This window comes from Paralichthys olivaceus, chromosome 1 (genome assembly GCF_024713975.1).
Source record: "Paralichthys olivaceus isolate ysfri-2021 chromosome 1, ASM2471397v2, whole genome shotgun sequence".
NCBI lineage: Eukaryota > Metazoa > Chordata > Actinopteri > Pleuronectiformes > Paralichthyidae > Paralichthys > Paralichthys olivaceus.
Window position 1 is genome coordinate 25,376,830 of NC_091093.1, and position 25,886 is coordinate 25,402,715.

At 40.9% G+C, this 25,886-nt stretch overlaps 1 protein-coding gene across 1 annotated transcript in view; it reads left to right on the forward strand.

Annotated features, from left to right (window-relative positions):
• The window catches only part of uacab (uveal autoantigen with coiled-coil domains and ankyrin repeats b), a 35,844-nt gene extending 11,610 nt beyond the window's left edge, over positions 1–24,234 (forward strand). The window contains exons 2-20 of the mRNA XM_069525845.1: positions 6,024–6,109; positions 6,709–6,839; positions 10,412–10,500; positions 11,885–11,949; positions 13,480–13,537; positions 13,829–13,899; positions 14,228–14,334; positions 14,459–14,640; positions 15,239–15,276; positions 15,755–15,796; positions 16,212–16,319; positions 16,453–16,485; positions 16,842–16,934; positions 17,293–17,323; positions 17,441–17,487; positions 17,847–20,549; positions 20,766–20,918; positions 21,052–21,117; positions 21,635–24,234. Coding sequence (XP_069381946.1) covers positions 6,024–6,109; positions 6,709–6,839; positions 10,412–10,500; positions 11,885–11,949; positions 13,480–13,537; positions 13,829–13,899; positions 14,228–14,334; positions 14,459–14,640; positions 15,239–15,276; positions 15,755–15,796; positions 16,212–16,319; positions 16,453–16,485; positions 16,842–16,934; positions 17,293–17,323; positions 17,441–17,487; positions 17,847–20,549; positions 20,766–20,918; positions 21,052–21,117; positions 21,635–21,706 — 4,175 coding nt within the window. The 3' untranslated portion in view covers positions 21,707–24,234. The remainder of the gene's footprint in view (positions 1–6,023; positions 6,110–6,708; positions 6,840–10,411; positions 10,501–11,884; positions 11,950–13,479; positions 13,538–13,828; positions 13,900–14,227; positions 14,335–14,458; positions 14,641–15,238; positions 15,277–15,754; positions 15,797–16,211; positions 16,320–16,452; positions 16,486–16,841; positions 16,935–17,292; positions 17,324–17,440; positions 17,488–17,846; positions 20,550–20,765; positions 20,919–21,051; positions 21,118–21,634) is intronic.
• Positions 24,235–25,886: the final 1,652 nt, after the last annotated feature.

Genomic DNA, 25,886 nt, shown 5'->3' on the forward strand with positions numbered 1-25,886 from the left:
CTTTCTAGAACTGTCTTTCAGAAAAATTATAATGGCCTTCCAGTTTTTTTATGATCCTGGTTTTATACTGGGAGTTGGCAGGGGCAAAGTTCGTAGGGTTTGGGCTGCTGGAAAGCTGAGCTCCTGCCCTGGCAGCAGGTGTTGGAAGTTGGGGAAAATAGCAAAGACAAGCTGGGCCATAACTACACTAAAATGGTGTTGACCTTGCAGGTCGATCCTCAATTCGTAAAAATGTTCAATGTGTAGCACAAGTGAAGAAATGAGAAGGTGAACAGGGAACTCCATGTAAACCGGTTTACTATATTTTATTGTGCTCTCTACAGCTCAGCTGTCACAAAACAGACCCATGTTATCATGTTTTATCAATTCTGAGGGCAGCCTGCTCTGGGCAGATTTAAAACTGAGGGATATTCAGTGCGATAGAAATTATCTTGTAGCCTTTCAGAAGACTAGTCTTTATTATTCTTATTATCTAACTGTGGAAAAAAATTGGCTTCACTTGTGATGATTTAGGTGTGTCAAAGGGTGCATTCTTGGTAAATGTGTTTTTTGAATTTGTACTGAATTTAGGTCAGTTTGTACTAATGTTTACTTTGATTTAGTTTTCAGTTGCTCATGGACGCCTTACTCATGCACACCACTGAGATTCACTGAGGTAGAAACAATAAAACATGAAAAAGACCTTTATAGGCACTTACTCCTAATCACATAATGGTGCATTCACAAGTGTTACTACAGTTTAACAGAGCAGTGGCATCTTTCCAAGAGTGAGTGTGCAACTTTTGCAAGTATTTACACAATAACTGTTGCTGACAGGGCACACAAAGCTGCAGCGAGGATGGTAGATGGTTTGGCACAGGGGTCACAATCTCTTGTAAAATTATTTTCTAATATGTATTTGCTTTACGGGAGCGGCGTGGTGGTGGTCTTTCTTTGTGTTTCTGCATAGTTTCTCTCCAGGTACTCTGGCTTCCACCCACAGTTATTAGGGATTAGGGTTAGGTTAACTGGAGGCTCTGAATTGACAGTGTGAATGGTTGTTTGTCTCTATATGTTGTTCCCTGTGATTCGCTGTCGACCTGTCCTTGGTGCACATCACCTCCCACCCAATGTCCGCAGACATTGGTGCCAGCTTTTGCAACCCATGAAAGGATAAGAGTTATAGATTGATACATGATTGATGGATATGTTTGCTTTAAATCCAAAATGCATTAAATAGTTTGAATATCAACACCATAGACAATCATTGGTAAACCCTTCCTCTTATTGACCACTAGAGGGCATGTCTGTCTGTCTGTCTGTCCTGCATCTAGTCCACATTCTGCCCAGCGAGAGCGGCCCTGTGTTTAGCTGCCGCCCAGATATGCCGCCAGTGCCTCATGTACATACCAAAAAGAGAGTGCCTCTTTCCTCAGGACACCTGGTCCGAACCATCAGTGGAGGCTTGGCCTGATTCAAGAGGGGCTTTCATTCTGAGGCATCGACTTACCTGTTCCTTAATGACAGATTGACTGCAAGCACGCTGTATCTTGCCACTTTCTCACCTCAACCCTTGTCCTCTTACACATTTATTGTCTCCGTCTGTCCTCCGCTCTTTTTGCATATGCCCCAGAGGGGTTTCACTTACACTCTACATGCCCAGACAGTTGCACAGTTCACCACTTCATGCACCGGTCTGTGGTCACAAATTAGAGCCGAGGTTCATGTTGGGTTGTAAGAATGGGTGTAAAAGTGCTAATGCTAAAGCAGCCCCAGGAAGAGTCTGCTGATTGCGAGGCATCAGCATTAGTAGTATGGAGGGAGTTCCATGTCTTCAGCCGAGAACATTTTCATAAAAAAACTGAATTAATAGTAGCTGTGGTCCACTACTCAGCAGGTATTCTTGGAATGGCTGATTGAAATAACATATTTTATTTCAAGACATTTTAAGTCAGAATCTCTCCCTCTGTTATATTCCCTTGTTTCTTAATGGATGATACTGGGACTTGCACTGTTTTTTCCTTAATTGTTTGTTAAACTCCCCTTTCGGTATTTGAGCTGGTACTCAAGGTTCTCATTAACACTGATGCAGCTAGAGTTTTGGCTTTTCACTGCCAAGGTATATTTCACCAATGAATCAACTTGTCACTGTGGCATTCACACATAAAAATATAAAAATATAACTGGTGTCATCAACGGGACATATCCATTTTAAAATATAGGTAAAGATTTATGTGCTTCGTGTTGAGACGTGATACGTGTCGTCAGTAGACCTGAGTTCTAAGGACATTTTCTCACCTGTTGTTTTGTTTAAACTAGTTTTTATTTTGATTTGGTACATTTAACTCATACCAATAAACTAACCCAGCTGTAATTAGACAAAGCATACTTTTTGCAAGAACACGAAAGGATGTGGCAGATGCAATGTCATCATTTTTAAAATATTCGTTCCCCTGCTTTGTTGTGATATAGCCATCTTGTGCTCATATGTACTTTGTAAGAGTTATTACAGCGACCAAGGAAATTATGTTTGCACCCCTGTCAGTTGGATCTTTTGTTCAGCATCATTACGCAAAAACTACTCAGTGGAGTTCCACGAAATGTGGTGGAAAGTTGGGACGTGGACCAAAAAAACCCCCATTAAATTTAGCTGTGGATCCCAACAAAGGGCCGTATCCAGTGACGTTTTCATCACTTTCTTCAAGATATAGTTTTTGGCATTTTCACAGATTCACGGAGAATAATTCATAACTTTGATTAAAAGTATCAGGAATATTTTGGTGATTGACCTCTATGAGTGTGCAATTTTTCGCAGCATGATTGGATTTAAGAGGACTGATGGGCCTTGGTGGAGGCATGCACTCTGAGTGCCATTCCATTTATTTGCAATAAATATTCTAAAAACTGGCCATGAATCTTTTTCTACAAAAATGTATAAAGGACAAAACGTCCTAATTCTGTGAAAAACAACATTGACATTTATTCAAAGGTTCAGTAATCCAAGTAAAAAGAACAGTGGATGATTAATCTATCATCACTGACCCATCCATTCAGGCACTTAAAATGTGAAACGGCCTTCTTCCTATTGTGTGACACGGTATATTTTAACCCTAGATGAAAAAATATGAAATGAAAAAAATCTGTAAAAAGTACTTCAGAAGGTCATTAATCCAAAATACCATTATCCTTGAATATCACTTCCTGACATGGTGTTTCTTCACAGGTCCCCTACGATCACGATCATTTTCATAGTCGTCATCTTATGAAACCATATCAGTTTGGCATTGGACACCGCTATCACATAAATTATTGGTGTATAGTTTTATGTTTTGGTCTTGGCTTCAGTCTGTTATCAGATGACCAGTATGGTATTTTCTACTGGTGATTTCATCTGTGAGGACATTGGAGACAGACCAGTCTGGCCAGGAGCTTAGAGAGGCAGGAAACTGAGGTGTTGGAAAGAGTTGCAGCTTGTAAAAAGTGATGGAGAACCTGAAGTGAAGATGGCAGCAGCGTGTAACTGAAGTATTACCGGACACCCAGAATAGTCTGTGAGGACAGGTAGAGGGCCAAAGTAGCTCATCAAGTGTCAGCTGATGTTTTGTCCCAAAGGTCTGTGTTAAAATAGAAGCTTTAGGTAATGTTTGCAGGCTACTAGGGTCAAATTTCATTTCATCATCTGCATCATAATACATTACAGAGAAGACAATGAAGAGAAGAAGCTGCTAGTCCAAGTTAGTTTGTGCTCCTTTTACGCACTAAGGTTCACATTTGTCCACAAATTTAACATTGTACAAATATTTTTTTACTTCTCTGCATTGAATGGTTGGTCCTTCTTTCTTTGTTTCCATACTCGTGATGTGGCTGTCATATGTCAGTAGTGGTCAGTCGGTTCAATGCTTTGGTGGAGATTTGTCCATATTCACGGTGCACATAGGATGAACCTCAACGATGAAGGTTTTTGTGTTTTTAATTCACATCAAATGACCAATTGTACAATGCATAGTTTTTTTTCCGATGCAGAATTAAATAAATATATACTTACTACCATGTTTTGCAAAGGAATCTACATAAACAAAAGTTTTCCCACATTTTACCCCCCCCCACACACACCTCAGATTAGATATTTATATATTACTTTACACAGACTTTACATACATAAACACGTTTTCAGCTGGGTACTGCTCCAGCATTTGAAAGTTAAGCAGGGAGATAGATTGACGTCTTGATATGAAATAAGACTTCTTGGTGTTTCAAAACAAAGTGCATCATATCCATAAACCCAAACCCGGCAACCACATCACCCACACATAATTCAAACCAAATATTGGCACAATTAAACAATGTCACCATTTAGAAATTTGATTGTGTCAATATATGTGAGTGACTGGCTGCTGCAGTGGCAAGTCTAGCTTGCTAACAGCCCTATTATTAACTAGTACATAAACAGATTCCCAAACAAATACGCACACACACACACCAGCACACCCATGTGAGATATTTACGTGACCGATGTACAGTATGCTGCATGGCTAGGTGCCATTTTGGCGCCTTTGTCTCCATGCGAGGGTGTGCAGCTTTCGTAAGTTGACACCTACTTCTTCATATGACGGGTCATGTGGAGCAGGTCTTTTTGCATGTTTGTGGATATCAGTGCTGCTCTAACGCCAGTCTGGCAGCGGACAGTAACACAAGCCTGCAAAGAGCTGATGCGGTGTGTAAATTAAACATGTCCCCCTATACCTCCCCTTCTTTCCTTCGAGTGCCATCTCTGTGGCTGTTTTCCTGTGATATTTTTACCTATTGAAAATGAAAGTTGTGCTGTTGCAGTGTTTACTGTATGGTATTAGTGTAAGTAAAGCGGCAGTGTGGTTTATGGTGGGGCTGCAGTCTCAGACAGCCAGTTGTAAACTGGCTGACATCTAACCTTGCCACTGTGCAGCCAGGATCAGGGGGCTTTGGAGCCACACCACTCTGTTTAGATGGATGGGTTGACGTAGCTTTTCCCCCAGTAGTGCCCCGTGAGGGTCAGTGCCAGAACCACTTCAAATGTGCAAACCATAATCCCCCTCTGACATTAATATTTTCAGATAGAGGCAAACAGGGAGCACAGTGGGGGGTGGCAGTGTAAGCAAGGTCTTTCTGGCTGGCCTTGTTTCATGCTGGCAGCGGTGATGGCCACTATCACCATTACTCATGGTGCAGGCATGTCCAGAATGTATTCTTAGCCCCTGTCTTCCTATCAGTCACTACAGAAAGGTTGGAGGGTCAAAAAATAAAGAGGTAACCAGTCTGCAGGGCTGTCTGCACCACCGCTGTTTACCAGGGAGGGGGTGATATTTTAAACCTGGGAGAGCTCACATATTTACCCCACTGAGCCTGACTGACCTTGCCATTTGGTGGGGTGAAGACGCTGGAGACCACTCATAGAAGAGAGAAGTGAAGAGGGGGGAGCTCTTCAGTTCTCACTTGATAAACAAGTAGCTCACAGCTTCTGCACGTAGAAAAGAGTTCAGAGAAGAAGAAGTGGAAGATCATCACAACAAAAGAAGACTGAGAGAAACAGAAGGTTTGAGGAGAAAGGCGAGAATAGAGGGCAAGACACTTGGGGGGTGGTGAGAGGTAGCCAGGCTGAGCTGACTTTTACCCCAGAGGAGGAGTTGCAGTTGCCGGCCAGGGCAGGTCCCAGGGCTGGCAGGGCTGGCCCTTCTGCTTCTCCACCTCTATTCCTTCTTCCTTTTTTACTCCTCCTTCTCCTTCCTTTAACCATCATCAACCAAGCTGCTGTGCAGTGATGAACTTACAGGCAGAGCCTATGAGCAACACAGGAATGCTTAGAAAATCCTGCCAACTTAATTTCACTGCCTCAAGTGAGGGGAACTCCAGAGGCTGAGCCTTCTGTTAGAGGACCTCCACTGCAGGAGACTGCCATCGTTTTTTCTTCGGATCCGTTTTTTGTTGTGCTCACTGGCTGAGTGCACTGAGGAGCTTTTATATTGTTTTTCTCAATTTTCTCAATTTGTGTTTTTTGTAAACCGGAACAGTGGCAACCTTTTCAGTAGCACGGTGCAAGGACCAGCTCCACTCACCCAAGATGAGCCGCTGGCTGAAATGCACCTCCATGCACTTTGTAGGTATTCATTGTCAGTAATTTCCGTTAGTTTTGCTTTTGTCTTGTGCTTTCATCACAAACTCAATTCCCTGATCGCTGTGCTTTAACAAAGTGGTAATGCAGTGAGGAAATTATTCTTGAGGCAAATGGGGACATAATCATCTGTGGATCAATTTGGTGACTCATTAATTGTTTCTTAACTACATGATAATGTGCATGTTATCAAAATGATAACCGTATGTCATTTCATTTTTTTTCTCCATTATAAAGCACTCCACTTGAATGTTGTTCCCAGAAGCCTTAAGAGTACTCTGTTCCAATGCTTTGTAGCTGTCACTCATCAGGGAACTTAGTGAATCTGCATTACGGCACATTCTTGGCATATTCTTTATTAACACAAGTCTATTAATGTGCAACATAAAGAAAAATCCCATTGCCATTATGTCTGTTGTTGTTTTTGTGTCAGAACTTGACTTTGTGTTTGTCACTGTTGTGTTAATTAGTCCGCTTAAAGAAGTGGGAAGTAGTGCTGTTACTTGAATTTGGCTTCTTTGATTGGTTTGTGAAATGCTGTCAAACACACTGCATGTCTGATGGTTCACTATCATCATTGTCAGAACACAGACTGGAACAAGTATGATGACCGGCTGATGAAGGCGGTGGAGCGGGGCGAAGTGGATAAAGTGGCTGCTGTTCTCGGGAAGAAGGGCATCATCCCCACTAAGCTCGATGTGGAAGGCCGCTCTGCGTGAGTCAACACAGACACTCTCACCATCTGCAGACACAAACACATTTGTGAACAGTTGTTTCAATCTGCAATCTTAAAATGCTGAGTATCACAAATTCCAAACATTGCAGTGGACGTCTCACTTCACATTCCTGTCCCTGGTTCCCAAAAATGGCACAAATACCTTTACAATGAGGTCACTCTTACTGAGAAACAATGTTGTACCTCATACCTTCTTTTACGACATCAAGTCTCCAAACCCCAAAACAATCCTGCCTGTTTCAAATTCCCATGTGACTCCTTCATCCAGCTGCACTTCATGTGAAAGCCCTTGCAGTTGCATATTATTGTGTAACCATTTTTATAACCAGAAATGGCCCTGTTGGTGTCCATCTCAAATTGGAGGTCAGTGTGGGAGTTTCTGTAAAGAATGTTCGTGGCCACTGAAGGCTTGACCACATTGGCCTGAGACTGTTTATGTAGTCCTCACAGGAAATGACTCCCTGCAAATTCAGATCAGAACCACTGTGGTGCTTGCAACACCAAGTAATACATTTAGATCCAGCTGCAGGCCATTATTGGGATCAGATGACATTTTGAAAGCCCATATTTAATTGTATTTTTCAGTGGGAACCTCAGGTTGAGGTGTGTTTATTTGTTTTTTCAAGTTTTTATTAGACGGGGAGGTTTAACAGAAAGATAGGATTGGAAAGAATAAAAGGTGTGTGGGGGAAAAATAGGTCAAGCTAACAGAAATATGTGCAGGGAATTCACTGATGCTTGTCCATCCAAAACCACAGATATTACAGGTATCTCATACAGACCTATATTTTGGTCCTATCAATGATCATAATGGCCCAGCCTTGGGAAACAATACACTGAGCTGTTTAAAAAAGCAGGTACTTTGTTTTCTTCCTAAATTTAACCAGATTCCAGCACCAGCATTCTGGGAGACTGGGCGCCCCCAGTTTAATCCCCAGATATATGAAGTCAGTGGTGTCTGGCCTGAGCTTCAGGTTTATTTTGACAAAGGCTTTGTTATAGCATATATCTATGGAGCAGCAGATTCCAAGTATTTTCAGCTGTGTGTGAAATTCTCCTGTCACACTATTGCACAGACTAGTGACTGTGTACATGCATGGGTGTAAATAAACAGAATCATACAAACAACCTGTTAAATGTCTGGTCTCATTATAAGGTGCTGGAATTCGTCAGAACTAAATCCAGAACCTTGGCTGCCAAATTTGCAAAGACGGACTGTAGAGGTTGTTGTAGCTAAACACAGTTACAATCATTATTTCGTGTTCCCCTGCAGAGCAGTCAAACCACAACTAGTTCACACTAAAATCAACACATCACCTTAACTGGACTTTTATGGAAAGAGGTTGCACACTTGCCAGGTCTGCCCAAAACAAAAGTGAACCACAATCGCAACTCAGCAAGTCTGCTTATAGTTCAGTGGGCCACACACAGTCCAACATGTGTCTGTGGCATTCTGACTACTGCAAACGCCAGCAAAGGAATGTCGAATGGTGATCCCACGTAATCATGGAACTCTGTGGGGAAACTAATTACAAACTGTTACCTCCAATATATAATTTGGTGGGAGCCAGATTAACCTCATTTTGTTCAGCTAATGAATTCAGCTCTAACCGTTCCATCGTGACCTCCAGCTGAGTAAATGCTTTACATCTCTGCTGTGGCATTAGCTTGCTCCCAATGAGGTAAGCCCACCCATCACACCTGCTCATTCTGTGCAGTTGTGAAAGCGTGCTGGCACGGCCTTCGCAGCAAAAGAGGTCCACATGACATCACAGCACTCGCTTGGCCCTGCAGCGTGAAACTGGCACTGACTAAAGATATGGTGCGTTCCCATTGTTTGTCAGAATTAGCAGCAATTAATTTTGTGCTCAACTGTCTTTTAAGAATAAGCTGTGAGTTTCGCGCTGCAGGGCCAGGCCAGTGCTGTGATCTCATGTGGAACTCTTTTGCTGCGAAGGCCGTGCCAGTATTTCTTAAATACTAGATAATCCTTGATCCTTGATTAATTCAGTTATAGTTCACATCTCAGCTGATAAAGATTTAAATCTTGCTCATAATCCCAGTGAACCTCATGATGAAACCTATCCCTTCCGAGTACGGCATTTACACATGTGCTCTTTTCAAGCTCTGGAACACTGACACAACTGCATTCACATACTGTAGAAATCTAATGAAGACATAAAAGTCAGCAAACATGGACTTGAATGAAAAGGATTATGGGCTTTAATGTGTTTTCTTTTAGGCTGCTCTGGTTTATTTTTGTTAAAACGAAGATTTGAAGGAACGATAACCACAAAACAATAATGTTATTTACCATTCTTCAGAAGTTTGCTTCTTTGCTTGCTGTTCAGGGCTGACGTAGGAGACAGTGTGGTTATCAAATTACTGCAGAATTCAGTGAAGTGTGGGCTAATCATTAGCAATCACTTTTATAATACACATCATATGGATGCTATGGCTTCTGATTGGCACATAAAGCCATCAGAGGACCTACAGACAATGTGCAACAACGAAGGAGCAGGTTGGACAGAGAGAATTAAGAAAGAATACATGCACATGTGACTCTGTTCAGAGGAATTCTCTCATTTACTTTCTGGAAAGTGCTGTGGCACAAGAACTTGATGATTCACATCAGTTCTGTCGTCAGAACTTGGAGGTCTGTGGTCTGCTTCCTGACTGCTGTTTGCCCCAAGAGGTCAGGACCCTCCACTGCTCCTCAGAGAACCAGCATCTCGTGGCCATCAACACGGCTTTTAATACCCCCGCCAGTGTTGAGGTGACAGCCTAGCTGTCTCCTTGGCAGATACTTTGGGGTTAGTGTATAAACAGGTTCATGTGACTTGACGGGCGACAGACTGAGATAGGTTTACACACAAGTGCTTTGCAGAGCTTCATGGCTTGTGGCGGCAGTGCTGCTGGTTGTTAAATCAGAGGAGAACGGGAATGTTTCCAAGCAAAAGTGATGATGAAAGACAGGTTGGAAAACACTTGTGGTTGGAAACTGCTTAATGAAGCATTAAACAAGCGAATATTCAGACTTTTTGCAAATTAAACATGAATACAAACAATCAGATTTCATTGTTCATTGAATCACTTCTCTGGTGCTGTTAAGTGAACCACATGGTCCTCAAGCTGATGAACCGTCCCTTATTGTTTATAAAATCTAAATATTAAATTAGCTCTTTGTAACTTTGTTGGCCAAACTAAACACAAAGAGTCAAGCTGCAGTATTTGAACAACTTTGCCAAATAATTATATAATACTGCTGAGGCATAAAATATGGGGTTACAGCAGGAAACAGAAAATTTGCTTCTGGTTTGTTTGAAGTCAATACAGACCCTGAGGTTTATTTACTTTGAGAATGCTGATCCTGCTGATAGCCAGGAGCCAGGCGGACGGTTGCAGTCACTCTCTTGTCCTTAAGTTTCACCCTCACCCCCCTCACCCCCCTTTTCTTAAATCTCTTTTTCACTTGCCCTCCCATGCGTCTCACTCTGCCACATGCCCTGTCTTTCCTCTCTTAAATATTCTCCATCTGTCTTGATTACTAGGTTTCATTTGGCTGCGACACGAGGACACCAAGACTGTCTCAGTCTCATCTTGGGACACAACGTTGATGTCACTGCGACTGATGCCACAGGTGAGGATCAAAGTTCAACCCTGGAGCTGTACTTATAAATATTTGTTATAAGTGTTCGTATTTGGTCCATGCAATTACATCAGTAGCAAAGACTGCTATAACATTCAATGCACATTTAAAAGTTTAATTGGTAAAAAAGCACAGAAGCACTATTTGTACTTGGTCAGTATTTCATGAAGACACTGGTACTTCTCTATGCCATTATTAAGAATGTATCCCTCTGTGTCCATGTTCTCACATACAGTTGGTTTCATTACCACATTTTCCAATTCTCAGTCTTTTTCTATTAATCCACTAAAAAGAGTGCTGCTCTCAAGCAAAGACATTAATTTTCTTCATGGCAGTTCATATTAAAATGTCAGTGTTGGCTGAATAGTGAGAGTTGTGAAATGATTCATCCTTTTTTCAGAATCAATGTAGACATAAGGGACAATGAGGTAAAACCGAAGTGAGGCAGCAGTATTGGAGGCATTTGTGAAGCTGGAATCAGAAACCTTTTTAAATAGATAGACTATCGCTTATATTATTTTATCATTGCAACTACTAGCCTATAGTTATCAAGACTGTCATCAAACGAAAAAGCATTCATTCTAATCATCACCACATGTAACTCTGTGTAGACAATGTACTTCGATTTATGTCCAAGGTCTTTGTATTCAGGTTTTTGCTTCTTTGCAAGTTACAAAATATAAATAAATACAAAAAATATATTCTACTATGAAAGTGGTGAGTAAGAATTTTAATAAATCAAATGCTGTTCAAAGAGAATGTTAAACTAGTGTTGTCTGTACATTTCAATGCAGAATTGAAAGGGTGTAAAAGGGTTGAGCGCTTCTATCTCCATTTCGTTAAACTCGACCATCTATGTTTATCAATGAGCATGTTTGTTTAAAGAAATTACAACCAATGCCAAAGAGACACAATGACTTAATTTATAATGACTTATTAAACGATATCCTCAGACACTGCACAGACATGGATGTTATTTCTTGCTCATTTAGCTATATCAATAAATTGATATTGGTAAACTCCATCTACTTATGAGGATCATAAATTGTTTTCACATTATCTTTGCATAACAGGAGCCGTCAACTGCTGCATTTTAAATTTGTCTGTTGATTTTTCCCAGGGAAAACCTACTTTCTTTCTCATGAGGGAACTTGTCTTTCATCCTTTAGCCTGTTTATCTGTCGCTTAGAATCTGTTGTGTGTGTGAGAGTGATGCTTGTGAACGTGCACCCTCAATAATGCCACAGACTTAATTTATTCTCTGGGAAAAGCTTCATACAATATTTGTGATAATTACACATTGTGGCTTTTGGCTCCGAAAAATACATACATGCAAACATGAGGGTGTGAATGTTTTCTCATTTCTCATTTTCAGGTAAAAATGCTCTTCATCTGGCTTCAAGGAACGGACACTCGATGTGCGTGCAGAAACTCCTGCAGGTAAACAGCCGCTGTTCTCCGCAAATGCTCCACAAACACGCTGTGCCTGGACTGTGATTTACTCCTGTGAGGAAACATGAGACAATACATGATAACAACTCATATTAAGTTGTTCTTTACATTTTAGGTTGTTTTTTTCCGTTCCTCTATTTGTTGCTCATGTTGCTGTTACTGTTGAATGTGTCAGAGCAGCTTCTCAGTCACTGGTCGGTCACAGCTCCTTTAAATAATTGTTGCCAAACAGCTCTGGCAGCTGTGTCCAGTCTGTATGGGTCAACAGTAGGACCTGTTGAGTCACCATGCCCCTCTTTAGGATTTATGTGTTTACAATGAGGGAGCTAGCTCTGTAATATTGTGCTCTCGTAGCCCCACCCCTATCTCTCACATGGTAGTGATCTAACAGAGGTAGTGGCTGTTGGCAGGGGGCTGTCAGTGGTGTTGACAAGCCTTCCCTCCTGCAAACCTGCCGTCCATTCTTGGTGCCGTCATCACACCAGACATAGCAGCTGGACGCCATCACCCACTACCCCCACTATCTCCCTCTGTCAGCCCAAACCTCAAAGTATAGGGTATCCCCCCTCCATGCTCTGCTGTCGGCTCCCATTGCCACTCTAGCGCCTCCACCCCCCAAGCTTTGTCACTTGAGCGCACAGCTAATTTTTGGTCCTTGTTGCTAGAGAGAGTTGGGTTTTTATAGTGGGGGGGGGCAGAGCTCGCTGGCAAGCTTACCCAGCAACATCAGGCCCCTGTTAGCATTAAGTCCTCAAGGCGTCCATAACATGTCCACATCACCACGGTTCCAAAGAGACGTCTCAAACATGTCAGCGCATTATGTGACCCGCCTGCTGGTGCCTACTTAGGTTCCCCTGCCAACAAGTGGAAAAAAAAATCATTTGTTTCTTCAGTGAAACTATTTTTCTGTTTTAATAAGATAACTACTTCATGCAGGAATGGCAGACAACCAGTGGACTTTTTGAATAATTCTCTAAAACTAACAGCCTTGAACTTGAGTGATTTGGTATATCAGTCTATTTTTCAGTCCTTTCACTTTGAATAATTTGAAAATCTAGACTCATGTTAAATACTCAACAATCAAATCAAGCTAACATCATTATCCACTTAGAGAAAATAGTCATATTTGACCTGATGAGTTGGCTGTAATGCAGAGAACCAATTATTAGTCACCCAGCTGTAATTTTTCTCCACTAACATCATTATATACTTACAAGAAATTAAGTTTGAGGCCTTTTACTGGCTCTGTGTTTTTACAATGTGCTATGAAAAAACTTTCTTTAAATCTGTGTTGTCTCATATGTGCTTACCTGTCACTAACTGATTTAATTAATTACAGATCAACTGTTGACAGTGCTGTTAGTGAGCTTTAAATAGTGCTCTTAGATACATGACACATTTTGTACCTCATGATTTTACAGAACTAGTTTATGCTTTAATCCTTCATGTTTTAACACTAGTAAAATGATTTGCTTCATCACTCTGTCGTGCCAACATGTCGTGTTTGTTTTTCCACAGCACAACAGTCCAGTTGGAAATGTGGACCTACAAGGAAGAACAGCTCTACATGATGCTGGTAAGACTCAAGCACTGAAACTCTGCTGTACTCACTTTACTAACTTTAGTCCTAACTCCCTTTTACTTAACGTTCACAAGGACTAACTCAGCTATATCGCTCTGAATGTCGACACCACCTTACCGAGGATAATGATGAAAAAGAGCTGTCTTTTAGTTTTGACTGCATACCTTCAACATATAAACCAGGGTCCACGCCAGCACTTGCTCTAAGCTGGTGAACACATGTTTCTCTGTGTTACTGTCAATGGGATGAAATGATTGCAGTTGTTTCTCCTCTTTTTCTCTGCAGTCATGGCAGGCTGCTCATCCAGCGTGAAACTTCTTTGTGACAGCGGAGCATCTGTGAATGCCACTGATTTTGTGAGGATTAATGATGCACTTTATGTCACACACTGTGTTTTAATGGTCTCCTCTGATATATTTTTTTTCATTGCCCTGTTCCACCAGCGTAGTGTCATTGTGGGAATAATTCACCACATGTAAGGTCTATTAGAGCAACACAAAATGTGATTCACTAAAACTCAATTGGTCCACTTGATTGAACCTTCTGTATACTGTGGGTTACACTGGGTGCTTTCAGGTGACATATTGACACCTTGGATGAAGTTGTGTATTGTTTAACTATATTGTGTCGTACCAGTGGGACTTTGTGTGTATCTATATGTCTGCCTGTGTGGGTTTTCTCCAGGATGGAAGGACACCTTTGGTGCTGGCAACCCAGATGTGTCATTCACGCATCTGTCAGCTGCTGCTGGAGCGAGGGGCTGACATCGCCATACGAGACAAGCAAAAGAAGTAAGAGACGTCGCCCCTCACCGCGCTCGTCTTTGTTCGACTTGTCAAATATCAATTTCAATAATTTCAAATCAGTTGCACAGGTGTTACATTGTCCTAAACTGTCGTTGTTGGTCTCCCTCAGGACAGCGTTGATTCTGGGCTGTGAGTACAGCTGCAGGGACGCAGTGGAGGTGTTGCTGAAAAGTGGCGCTGACGTGAAGGCGGTTGATGGCTTGGGTCACGATGCATTTCACTACGCACGCCTCAGCAAGAACCAGGAGCTTGTTGCAATGGTCAAAAGTTATTTTGACAAAGCCACCAGAGGTAGAATGAAAAAAAAAAAAAACACCACCTGAGGCGGAACGGGCTAAATAAACATCATTAGCAGTTTGAATACAAGAATAGAATATTAAATGTGACCATTAGTGCAACAAAGCATCTGAAATTTTAACCTCTGTCGTTAGTTTAGTGTGTTCTGATTACTGCCCAATGATGCAAAAGAAATTGTATGAAAAAACAGCTCCTGTGTTTTTAAAGTCCACTTTACGTCTAGAAATCTCTTTTGTAACTTTTCAGTTTAAATAAATGATATCTCTTCTTTTTTACTTACATACAAACAGTTAAACACAAATCTACAATAGATATACAAATAATTTAAAAAATCATATGAAACATGAAAATAACTATCAATTGCTTTTAAGAGAAGAAGAGTACATGTAGAGTCTCTAATTACTTTCAATAAATTATATCCTAAGTTAAAGTTTTGTTCTTCTGAACAGTCTCTTTTCCTGGAACATGTTTTCAAGAGAGGCTGTGCTGTTATTATTATTTAACCTTACAGTGATGTTATTTTTGTCAAATCTTGATGACATGTGGAGGGAGGAATTAAATCTGATCTTGCTGTTTCCTTGCTTTATTGCAGATAAAGAAATGGCAAAGAAGGAACAGTGGAAGCGACAGGTAGCCCTGCAGCCTTCACTTTACCCTCCCACATCATCCATTACACCTCGCTTATAGAAAGGAGAAGCTGCAACACCCTTCACACTACTACATATTTATTTATGTGTACATGTAGCAGGAATAGTAATGAAGTAACATTTGTGTATACATTCTGTTTTCCATAAAGCTTTTCTTAAAAAAGTTTGCTCGTATCCCAAAGCTCTTGTGGATATTAATAGGTCAGAGTCCTTCCCGTGCAGCATTCAAATGATTTCAAACTGTGAAGCCTGTGTTGTACAAACACAGGAATCTGCATTGTTTTACATACAGTCATTTGCTTTTGTTGGATTTTCATATTTCAGATCCTCTGAGCTAGTCAGTTGTACTTTACTGCCATCTAGTGATTACAAGTGGAAGTTGTTCCATACACCATCCAAGCTTGTGGTAATGTTATAACCTGTAAACATGATTGTAAAAAAAGATCTTGTTTCATCCTCAGCACTCGGTGGAGCGATCAGAGGCGAGGGATCAGATCATACATGTAAGGGTCTCACACAAAAACACACATTGACTCTGCTTCATTATCACTCATACTTGAATTCCCTGCACTCAAATTTAAATACAGTATAGTGTATACCAGTCTCCCTATGAAACAACATTTAAATGAACTGGATTTCTATTTGCACCAAATTGCACATATTCATAAATATCTGTCCCTTGAACATGTCAGATTTTATTCATCAAGATAAATGAAATGTTCTCCGCCCCTTGATCCTGATCCTGAACACATTTTAATTCCAGACGTAAAGTGATAAAAGATAGTTTTGACATATCAGTTCAAAAGATGACAAAATCTCAGTCCAGCAGAAACAATACTTTCCAGTTTCCTCCAAATGGTCAATATAGTTATTGCAAGTTTAAGTTTCTTAGCTTTAAATCTTTTGTGTGTGTTGAAGGACCTGGAGAAACAGAACGACACCCTTCAGGAAAGTCTCAGGAAGTACCAGCAGGAGCAGAGGACACTGATAGAAAAGGTCAACGTACTACAGCAACAACTCTCACAGGTAAACAATACACTGCCACAGGGACCTTTTTCCAATGCACATAGTTTTTGCACTCACAAGAGAATGAGGAAATTTACTAAAATGTATTTTAATGGTGTATTGTCAGTTAAAGTTCTCTTTTTTTAATCTTCAGGAAAAAACAGCAGTTGAAGGCTCTCCAAAAGGGGTATGAATCTTTTCCTACTTAAACTATTACTTCTATTATTACTTATTCTGTCTATGATCAAGTAAAGCCACACAAAGTTGTGAAAACAATCTTGCGAGGATATCGGTTGGTGTTGTATCAACACAGAACGGTAGCTCTTGATAATCATCAAACACTGATTAAATGCCATAACTTAGGAACAAAAGGAAGATTCTGACCATTGAAGTTATTTAAATGTATATTTTCATAGCATCATTACAATGAAACAGAACTGTTCTGTGAAATATTATTGAATCAGTCATTTATTTATCTTAACATTTGTAGTGTCTCCTGCTCGACTCAATCATTGACTCGCTCTTTTTTTTTTTTTTTTCAAGAAGGATCACTTGAAAGTCTCACTCAGTGCCAAAGAACGAGAGGAAGGGGCTCGAGGCCCAGAGACTGTCAAAGTCCAGCTTCGGAGTACTATGGTGTGTGTGTGTGTGTGTGTGTGTGTGTGTGTGTGTGTGTGTGTGTTGTGTGTTGTGTGTTGTTTGTCTTCTACTTTGAGACCATAATCCCCAGGGGAATTTAATTAAAACATCAGAATTAAAATATACTTAATTCATTTCGTTATTATAATACATTTGCAACTGATTGTATCTCCTATTAGAAAATGTAGAATAAATCTAGTGTACTTATTAATTAATGCATGTTTTATAAATGTCCCATTCTTTTTGATGCTGGTGCAGCTAAAATGTTCTATATAATGTTATATGTATTTTCTATGTCTAAAAAGTCTAATTTCAAGCGTTTGTAATGAACATCTGTATCTGTATGCATTCACAGGGGGACTACTCTGGGCAGTCTGTTATCAAAGGTTAGCTTCCCTCTATTTCTATTATTATAAAGAAACAATTTAAACCATTATTACAAACCCCACCAGTACGTTATGAGTTGGTTTGAATGATGTGTTTGTTGACTTTTGTGTTTCCAGGCAAAGAAATTTTGGTCAAACAAACTCACAGCTTGGATTCTGATCAGGTACCTTTCTATCTGATTAACATATGTTGAAAATGACTAACACTCAGTGTAAGTACTTTAAATTTATACAGTCTTTGTAATAACATATTCAGATCCTGGAGGGATTCATTGTCTCCTTCAATAAAAGAGTTTTGTGACTCATTCACTTCGTTCTCCATCACAAATGTAATCAGTCTGTATTTGAAAATGGGAAAAAAAGTCTGAGGCGACCCAGCAGAACCTTTTGTGAATGTATCACAAAGGAATCAACAGCTATTCTGTACTTTCAAATGATGTGTCTGGTTTTCCATTGAAATAACATAATGGTCTTGTTACTTGCTGTGTATTGGTAAGAAAATGTTTTTCTTCTTTCTCTCCAGCATCCTGCCATGTCGCGTTCCCTGTCCAGACCCGTAGAGAGTCCGCCAGCTGTAGGATGGGACCTCTCTGGTGAACTGGATTCACTCCGACATGAACTTGAGACAGTCAAAAGAAGGCAACATGCGTCAGAGGAAGAGACGGCGCTGCTTCAATCTGCCCTGAACCGTAAAAACCGAGAGTGCCAAGAGTTGGTTCAAAGCCGAGACACCATCCAGAGGCAGGCTGACCAGCAGGTTCAAGAACTGGAGGACGCCTTGGGAGATGTCCAGAAGAGGATGCTGGACTCTGAGTGTAAGGTCAAACAGCTGCAAGCCCATGTAGTCGCCGTTAAGGAACACATGGGCGGCCAGGCGACAGAAGAACTGCGGGTCCAGCTCCAGGATGTCAAAGCCAAGTATGAAGGTGCTTCGGCTGAAGTGGGCCGTGTTCGTAACCGACTCAAACAGAGCGAGAAGGCCTTAGAGGAGTACAAGTCCAGCGAAAGCCAGTTAGCTACAGAGGCAGAGAGGCTGAACCAAGAGGTGGGAGTTCTAAATGCAGAACGAGAAGAACTTGCCGAAACCCTTTTAGAAATGGAATCCCAATTGAAAGAGACCCAGACTAAACATGGCAACACAGTACCAGCTGAGAAATTTGACAACATGAAAAACCTGCTGACCAATGCCGTTGATGAGAAGGAACGACAGCTTGCTGAGCTCAGGGAAGACTACGACCGTGTGCTGGAGGAAGTGGCAGAGCTCCATCGAAAACTGGACAGTCCGTCATCCCAGGGAGGATCAGGAGTGATGTCAGCCGAGGAGCAACAGAGGATACGAGCAGCTCTCGAAGAGCAAAATGCGTCACTGAAAAGAAAACTGGTGGATGTGACCGCCAAAAGCCAGGCTCTAATTCAAGAGGTGGAGGAGAGTGAGGAGGAAAGAGATATCCTACGAGACCAGCTTGATGAGCTCAACAACAGGATCGAAATGGACTTTATTCCTATAAAGGTTCACGAGGAAGCTCGGAGGAACATGGTCACAGCTCTGGAGGAGCTGGAAGACAAACTGATTGAAGCTAGTGAACGTTACGGAAAAGCAGAGGGTCAAGTCCAGCAGCTTCACGCTGAGAGAGCCACACTGCAAGAGAATATCCGGAGTTTCCAAACTGCCAGAGAGGGGCACCAGAGTGAAACGGATGCTTTGAAGTCTCAGAATGTTGATCTGATGAAGAAACTTGAACTGCTGCAAAAGAAATGTGAAGACAGAGATAAAGAGTGTGTACAGCTGACCACACAGAGCCAGACTCTGAAACAGAGCCTGGAGGGGGAGTATGTTTCCAGACAACAGCATGAGCAAGTGAAGATGGAGTTAAGTTCCACCTTAGAAAGTGTAAAAGCGGAGATGTTGAAGTTGGATACCAAGGAAAAAGAAAGTGGAGAAGAATTAAAGAATTTGAAAGAAGGAAATGATAAGTTGAAAGATGAGTTGGAAAAGGTTCTGTCGGACATGAAACAGAACTATGTAAGCATAAAAGACCACAAAGCGGCAACAGACTATCTGAACGCTGCTGTGGTTGAGGCCGAGAATAGAGCAAAAGAAGTGTCAGATATGCATGTGTTGGCCCAGGAGGAAGCAGTGAAGCTCACCCAAGAATTAGAGGCCCAGAAGAAAGAACTTGATACCATCCAGGAGGCAATTCAGTCCAAGTTTATTCCACTGACAGCAGCTGAGGAGAAAGAACACTCCTACAGTGCCCAGGTGAAGGAGCTGAATGCCAAGCTCATGGAAATGGAGGAGAAGTACAACAGAGAAATGTCTGCTGGAGAGAACAGCAAGCAGGAGAAAGAGAAACTTGAACTTGAGATTGAATCTGTTCAACAAAGACTGGACACAGCATTAGTTAGCGGTGAAAAGCACAAGGAAGTGGAGGAAGAGTTTGTGGGTAAATTTGAGGAATTGACTCAGAAGTTGGTCAGATTAGAGCAGCAGCACGAGGAGGTTGTATGTCAGAAAGCCGATCTTCAAGACCAGAACGCTCTCTGCAACTCTCAGATCCAGAATCTCCAGGATCGTCTGAAATCAGAGTTGACCCGAATATCAACTTATGACACGGAGCTCCGGGCCCTCCACGATGCCATGCAACAAGCGCAGTCCGACTGCAAGAAAGCAAGAGAGGCTCAGCAGGAGGAGGCCCAGAGGGTCAGTGCCCTACAGAGAGAGCTGCAGGAGCGCCGTGGGGATCAGGCATCTCTGCTGCAACAACAAAGCAAGGCGAACGAAGCGATGGAGGCTGAAGTCGCTAGGCTACAAATGGCTCTACGCGAGGAGGAGGAGAACAACGCCCAGAGGGCTGAAGATGTGTCCGCCCTGCAGTCTGAGCTCCTGCAGGCCACACAGGCTCTGGAGGAGATTCGCTACAAGGAAGACCAAATGAACCAGCTGAAGACGGAGAAGCAGCAGCTGGAGGAGGAGGTTGCTAACGTAAGCAACAAGCTACTGAGCTTAGCGGTAGAGTGTGAAGAGGCCCATCAGGAGGCTGCAGGAGCACGAGAGGGTGAGAGCAAGGCCAGGGCAGAGAGGGAGGCTCTCCAGGAGAAGGGATGTGCCATCGAGAGAGAAATCAGGGAGCTGAAGGAGAGATACGACGAATCACTGAGCACCATCTGTGATCTTCAGAGAAGGATTCAGACTTCAGCTCAGCAGACTGAAGCTAAAGACAAGAAGGTAGGAAATAACAGACATTATAATCAGACTCTGTTTATTATTTAAACATACTTTGGTACAGTCAGTGTTTGTTTGTAGATTCAAAATGTGATAATCCACTTTTAAAAATGTGTTTTTTCAAACCTATGATGTGCTGATTTGGAAAGAAAGTATAAGTTGTACTGAATAATAATCTCCCAACATGAATCATAATCTTTGCGTGTCTTTGCGTGTCAGATCACAGAGTTGTTGACAGACGTCGAGCGATTGAAGCAGGCACTGAACGGTCTGTCCCAGCTGGCGTACACCAGCAACGCACCCAATAAGAGGCAGACGCAGCACATCGACACACTCCACGCCCAGATCAAGAGCCTACAGCAACAGCTGGCTGTGAGTGGACACACTACGTGCTTTATACTTCACTGCACAGTAACTGTCTCTCTGTTAGTGACTGACAGGAAAACTCTGAATTGAAGCAATAATTGTCTTGTTGTCTTTCTCCCCCCCCCTTCTGCTCAATAAGGACGCTGAGAGGCAACACAGGGAGGTGGTTTCAATTTATCGAACTCATCTCCTCAGTGCAGCGCAGGTAAGATCCGCTCATCAAGTAATTTCTTTCTTAAACTTTTAAAGTGCTAAAATACTGACTTTTGTCATGTTCTCATTAATGGTCTAATATATATATATAAATAAAATGAGCTCTTTTGTAAAAATAGTTTTTAATCAACTCATGAGATGTTCTCAGCCACAACATCCTTTTAACTACCTCCTGTAAAATAATTGGTAGAATTATGGACTTGCCATTTATGGCTCAATGACAACACACATTATTTACTATAAAGTCAAACACTGAATGATTTTCAGGAGACAAGAAAAGGTGAGGGGAAGCCAGAGCGTCTTGATCGCCACCTGGTGGCTGGCTGCAGTTAGGGTCATAAATTCTTCCTCATCTTCCAAGTTAATGAAGGGGACATGGACTAAGTTAAAAAGTCAAAAGTACACATTAAATAACTTTAAAATCAGTTTTAGGTAATTCTTAACACAAATTGTCTGACCTGTGATAAATATGACACTGATTAACAGAAGCCTTGTTGTTGGTCTCACAGGGTCACATGGATGAGGACGTCCAGGCCGCCTTACTGCAGATCATCCGCATGAGGCAGGAGTTTGTGTGTTAAACCTTCCTCCGACAAAACACAACGCTGCCGACGGACTCAGATTCATCATTTTCACAGTGTCCCTTGCTGTGGCCCCTGTGGGTGCTCAGTGTGTGTGTGTTTGTGTGATTGTCTCTCAGCAAAACTTCTCCAGACAGGGTTTTCTGAATTTATTTTTGTTGAAGTATGGTTGTACTTTGGTTCCCAGATATCTCCTCTGTGTTGTGGATGCAAACTAATAGCTGGAGGTTTGCTTGATACTAATGTGATACTAGAAACACAGCCAACTGGAATTTACTTAAAACGTGTGTATCAGACTAACCAGTGGAAACATTTTGACTCATCATCTACCTACTGTTTATGTAGAAACTTTTTCTAGTTGCTGGTACAGTTTGTTAAAATACAATTCTGTACAGTTCTGTCAAATCTTTTTATAAATGAAAATCTCTGCTTTTACTTTGTGGATTCTACCTGTAATATTCAATAATTCGGAAGTTATTTGAAATGTGGGTCACCTTCCACAGATTACTTGAAATGCTCAGCTGAAATGTGAAATGGACATGAACACAAAGACCACTCTTCACATTCCCACATGACAGTCAGCTCTCATACAGTGTTTTCCTATTTAACATTTTTGCTAGAATAGTAAAGGTAGGTTCACATTATTTTTCAGGTTGAACTCAATACAACACTCACAAGCCTGCACGAGTTGTACATTTGAATGAGTTATTGGATGATATAGTTATTCCAGTGAAGAGAAACGTTTCTAACCTGATTTCAATTTAGGAACTTGTTGAAATTACACAAGGATTAATGCCAGTGGCCAATCCATAAAAAGCGAACAATATGAAACAACAAAAAATATATTAAAAAATGTATGTGTGTAAATTTTGGTTGATTTATCAATGTAGTAATAAGGCAAAAGACAATTTCTTGTTCTGTAGCTGTTTACAAATCAATCTAAAACATTTTTCCTGTTTTTGTTGGGATTATTTTAAAGAAGTCCGGAGGAAATGTCTCCTTGATAATTTTACACACATTTTTTTGTTCTTCTTTTTAAGAAAGGAATGTAGAACCTGTAAGTTTAAATACTTTCATTGAAAAGATTAAATAAGACAGTTAAGATGCAGATGAGTCTTTTACTGATATTTGTACTTTTATTATGAAAAAAAAAGAACTAATTTTAACATATTTGTATATTAACCTTGGACTGTAGCGTTCTCTCTACATTAGAATAGAACTCTAAATGAATCAGTATATACATAAATGCTTGTGGGTTTTGTGTTGAGCAGAGTACAGTGCTTTGTTTTTGTTTCTTTGAATGTGAACCTATCTTTTTCACCATGTTCATGTCTGTTGTAACACTTCAGCTACTTTCTAAGTCAGACTGTTCTCACCTTCTGTCACAGTTGTTGTCCTCTGGAGGTCCAAAGTCGCACGTTTTCGCAATAATCCCAAAATCTGATGATCATCCAAATCTAAAATCCTGCTTTGCCATTATGGTAGATGGTCGACAGTTTGATGTAGATTTCTTGGAGATCTCAGTTAAGTCTGGTAACGCCAGGTTCTGCTGGATTTGAGTCATGGAGGTAGAGTGGAGACCTCTTGCTGTGTCCCACAGATTGCAGTGGCACGTCGTCCTTTTGTTGAAACCAGAGTGTCCTCTAGAGGAAAGACTTGGCTGGCCAAGTTGATAGAAACTGTAATAATCAGTGCGGCTCAGGGGTGAGCAGTGGTTGCTTTTGGAAGCTGTAATATCCGCACACTTGTGTAAACACTGAGGAGAACAATAAGAAATGATTACAGTATGAATTTGTATGACTAATATCGCTTGTTTTGCATTTCTTAATTCAAACCACTTATTATTTACATCAAATGTCCCAGCTAGAGTTTATGTAAAACCTGATGTGCGGACTTTGCAGCTTTCTCGGAGCAATGGTTGCGTTCCCCTGAGCCAGCTCTTTGTGAGTCTTGATGGTGTCGTGTAGTGGTGTTGTGATTGTTGAGCGAGTCTCTTGTGCCTTTACACTGATATATTTTTCATAGTTTGTACTATTTTAATTAATGTACTACAGTGTGACAATTCTGATATTCAGCAGGTCTGGAAGTAGAACGGCACAAACACGTTCAGGGTAACATTTACTGTAGGAATCCATTCGATAGCAATAGAACAGATCTTTGTTATGAGGATAGACATCCCCTTTAACGACTAGTATTTTCAAGCACTCCTGTCTTTCCCTTTAAAGCTAACACACTTTACCAAGTTTTTGCTTTCTCTTTTTATACTGTGGCCAAAAAGTCAGTTTACACCAACAGATAGTTAATGAAAACTATACATCATGCAGATATTAGAGAGCAGCACTAATTATGTTTGGTATTACTTCTGTCTACTATTTACATTAACTGTAAATTGAATCCAATGAAATCTCTACATACATCCACTGTATACCAAACTGTTTAAATGTGTTGTTTTCTTTGGCAACATTATTCGTGTTTGTGAATCAATAATACAAAATTAATAAAAGTGCCTAACATAGAAAACTACATAATGCGTCTGTGTATTTTTTCTTTTTACATCACCACAGAAATACTGTAATAACGTTTCGATGGATTTCCATTGAATTTGGTGAAAACATTCATGGTTCCCTCAGGATGAATCCTACAGACTTTGATGATCTCTCTGCTTTTTCTCCAGCTGCACCCACAGATGTTTTATTCATATATGTTGTAGAATATCTTTTGATGGATTGATCAGTATATCTACAATCTCTGAATAGTTTGTCTCAAAGATAAGTATATATAAAATGCATGATTATACACTACTTGTTTTCCTAAAGCAGTTTTTTAAGATGCAGACTAATGATCATGGAGCAGTTCTTCTGCAACAAGCGTCACCTGAACTTGTGCTGAATTAACACAAATGTACAGGGAGCGAACCTGGCACTTGATGGAGATGTCATCACGGGCTAATCACGTAATCAAGACAGGAAGTGGAGCGACATATTTCCCATCAGTCTCAGCTCTACTGAGGGTTTGGTGCTAATTAGCAATTGTTAGCATGCTTCATCAGGGACTGGGAACCTCCGGCCAAGAGATGATTCATAAATGAAACTTTGGAAATGCAAAAAAAAATTAAAAATCTTATGAGAACAATTCATATTGTTCCAGGATGGAAGTATAAATAAATGAAATAGTCTAACATGACATTCAGAGGCCTCCTCTGGTTTTACGTCAGGTTAACTTTTAAACCTAACCACTGGGTTAGGTTTTTGTTGGACTTTTTCAATGGTGTATAAAGAATATATATTATTATATATTATTGATATACTGCATAGTGGATAAAAACAGAGATATACACTAACATCACAACAGACACTTCACACTCTTCACTGATGGATTGTTTTGGTCTAGGTTTACTCGTCACTGATTGGTTATGGAAGCTCTGCTCTTATTGGCTACAAGGAAGAGCTCATTAACATGTGGAGGAACAGGTGTCAGGCCTCATGGAACAAACATGGTGGTCGTCAAGTCGAGAAGAGTAAATGTAAAATATGAAACTTTCCTGCAGAAATGGACAAACAGTTATTTCTGTTGCCTTCGGAGGACTTAGAGCTGAGTAGCTTCCATGAAACCAGATTCTGACAGTGTTACACAGACAGGTTTCATGGTGAGCTAACGGCTAACAGCTAAGAAGCTACAGAAAAACACTGAACTGCATCACAAGAAATGTTGTTTTTCTCTCTGGGCTGCCAGGAAACAACCTTAGCAACAACTCTGCAGTTTTGTTTGTGGAGTTAAAGCTGCCACCAATCTACTGCCAGAGGTGAGGATTCGTTTCAGCAAGGTGTTTGGAGCTGAAACCACAGGTGAGAAGAATCATCATCATCATCATCATCATCATCATCGGACGTCAACAGCAGTCGTCTCATCAGAAAGGTTAGAGGTAAAGCATCTTTTAATTGATGAGAGTTACATGAGAGATTTCAGTCTTTGTGTTTTTCTCCTTCATTTTCTCATTGGTTTGAAATTGATGACATGTGGTGTCACACACTTAAAGAGTTCAATCAAAATCTGATGGCAGTTGTGCAGTTGAGTTCTTTTTATGCCAGAAGATCAAATGGGATCAAATCAAATCATACATCACAACTTTATCAATCACGAAGGTAAATTAAGATTAAGCAGATTTCCTGTTATTCTGAAT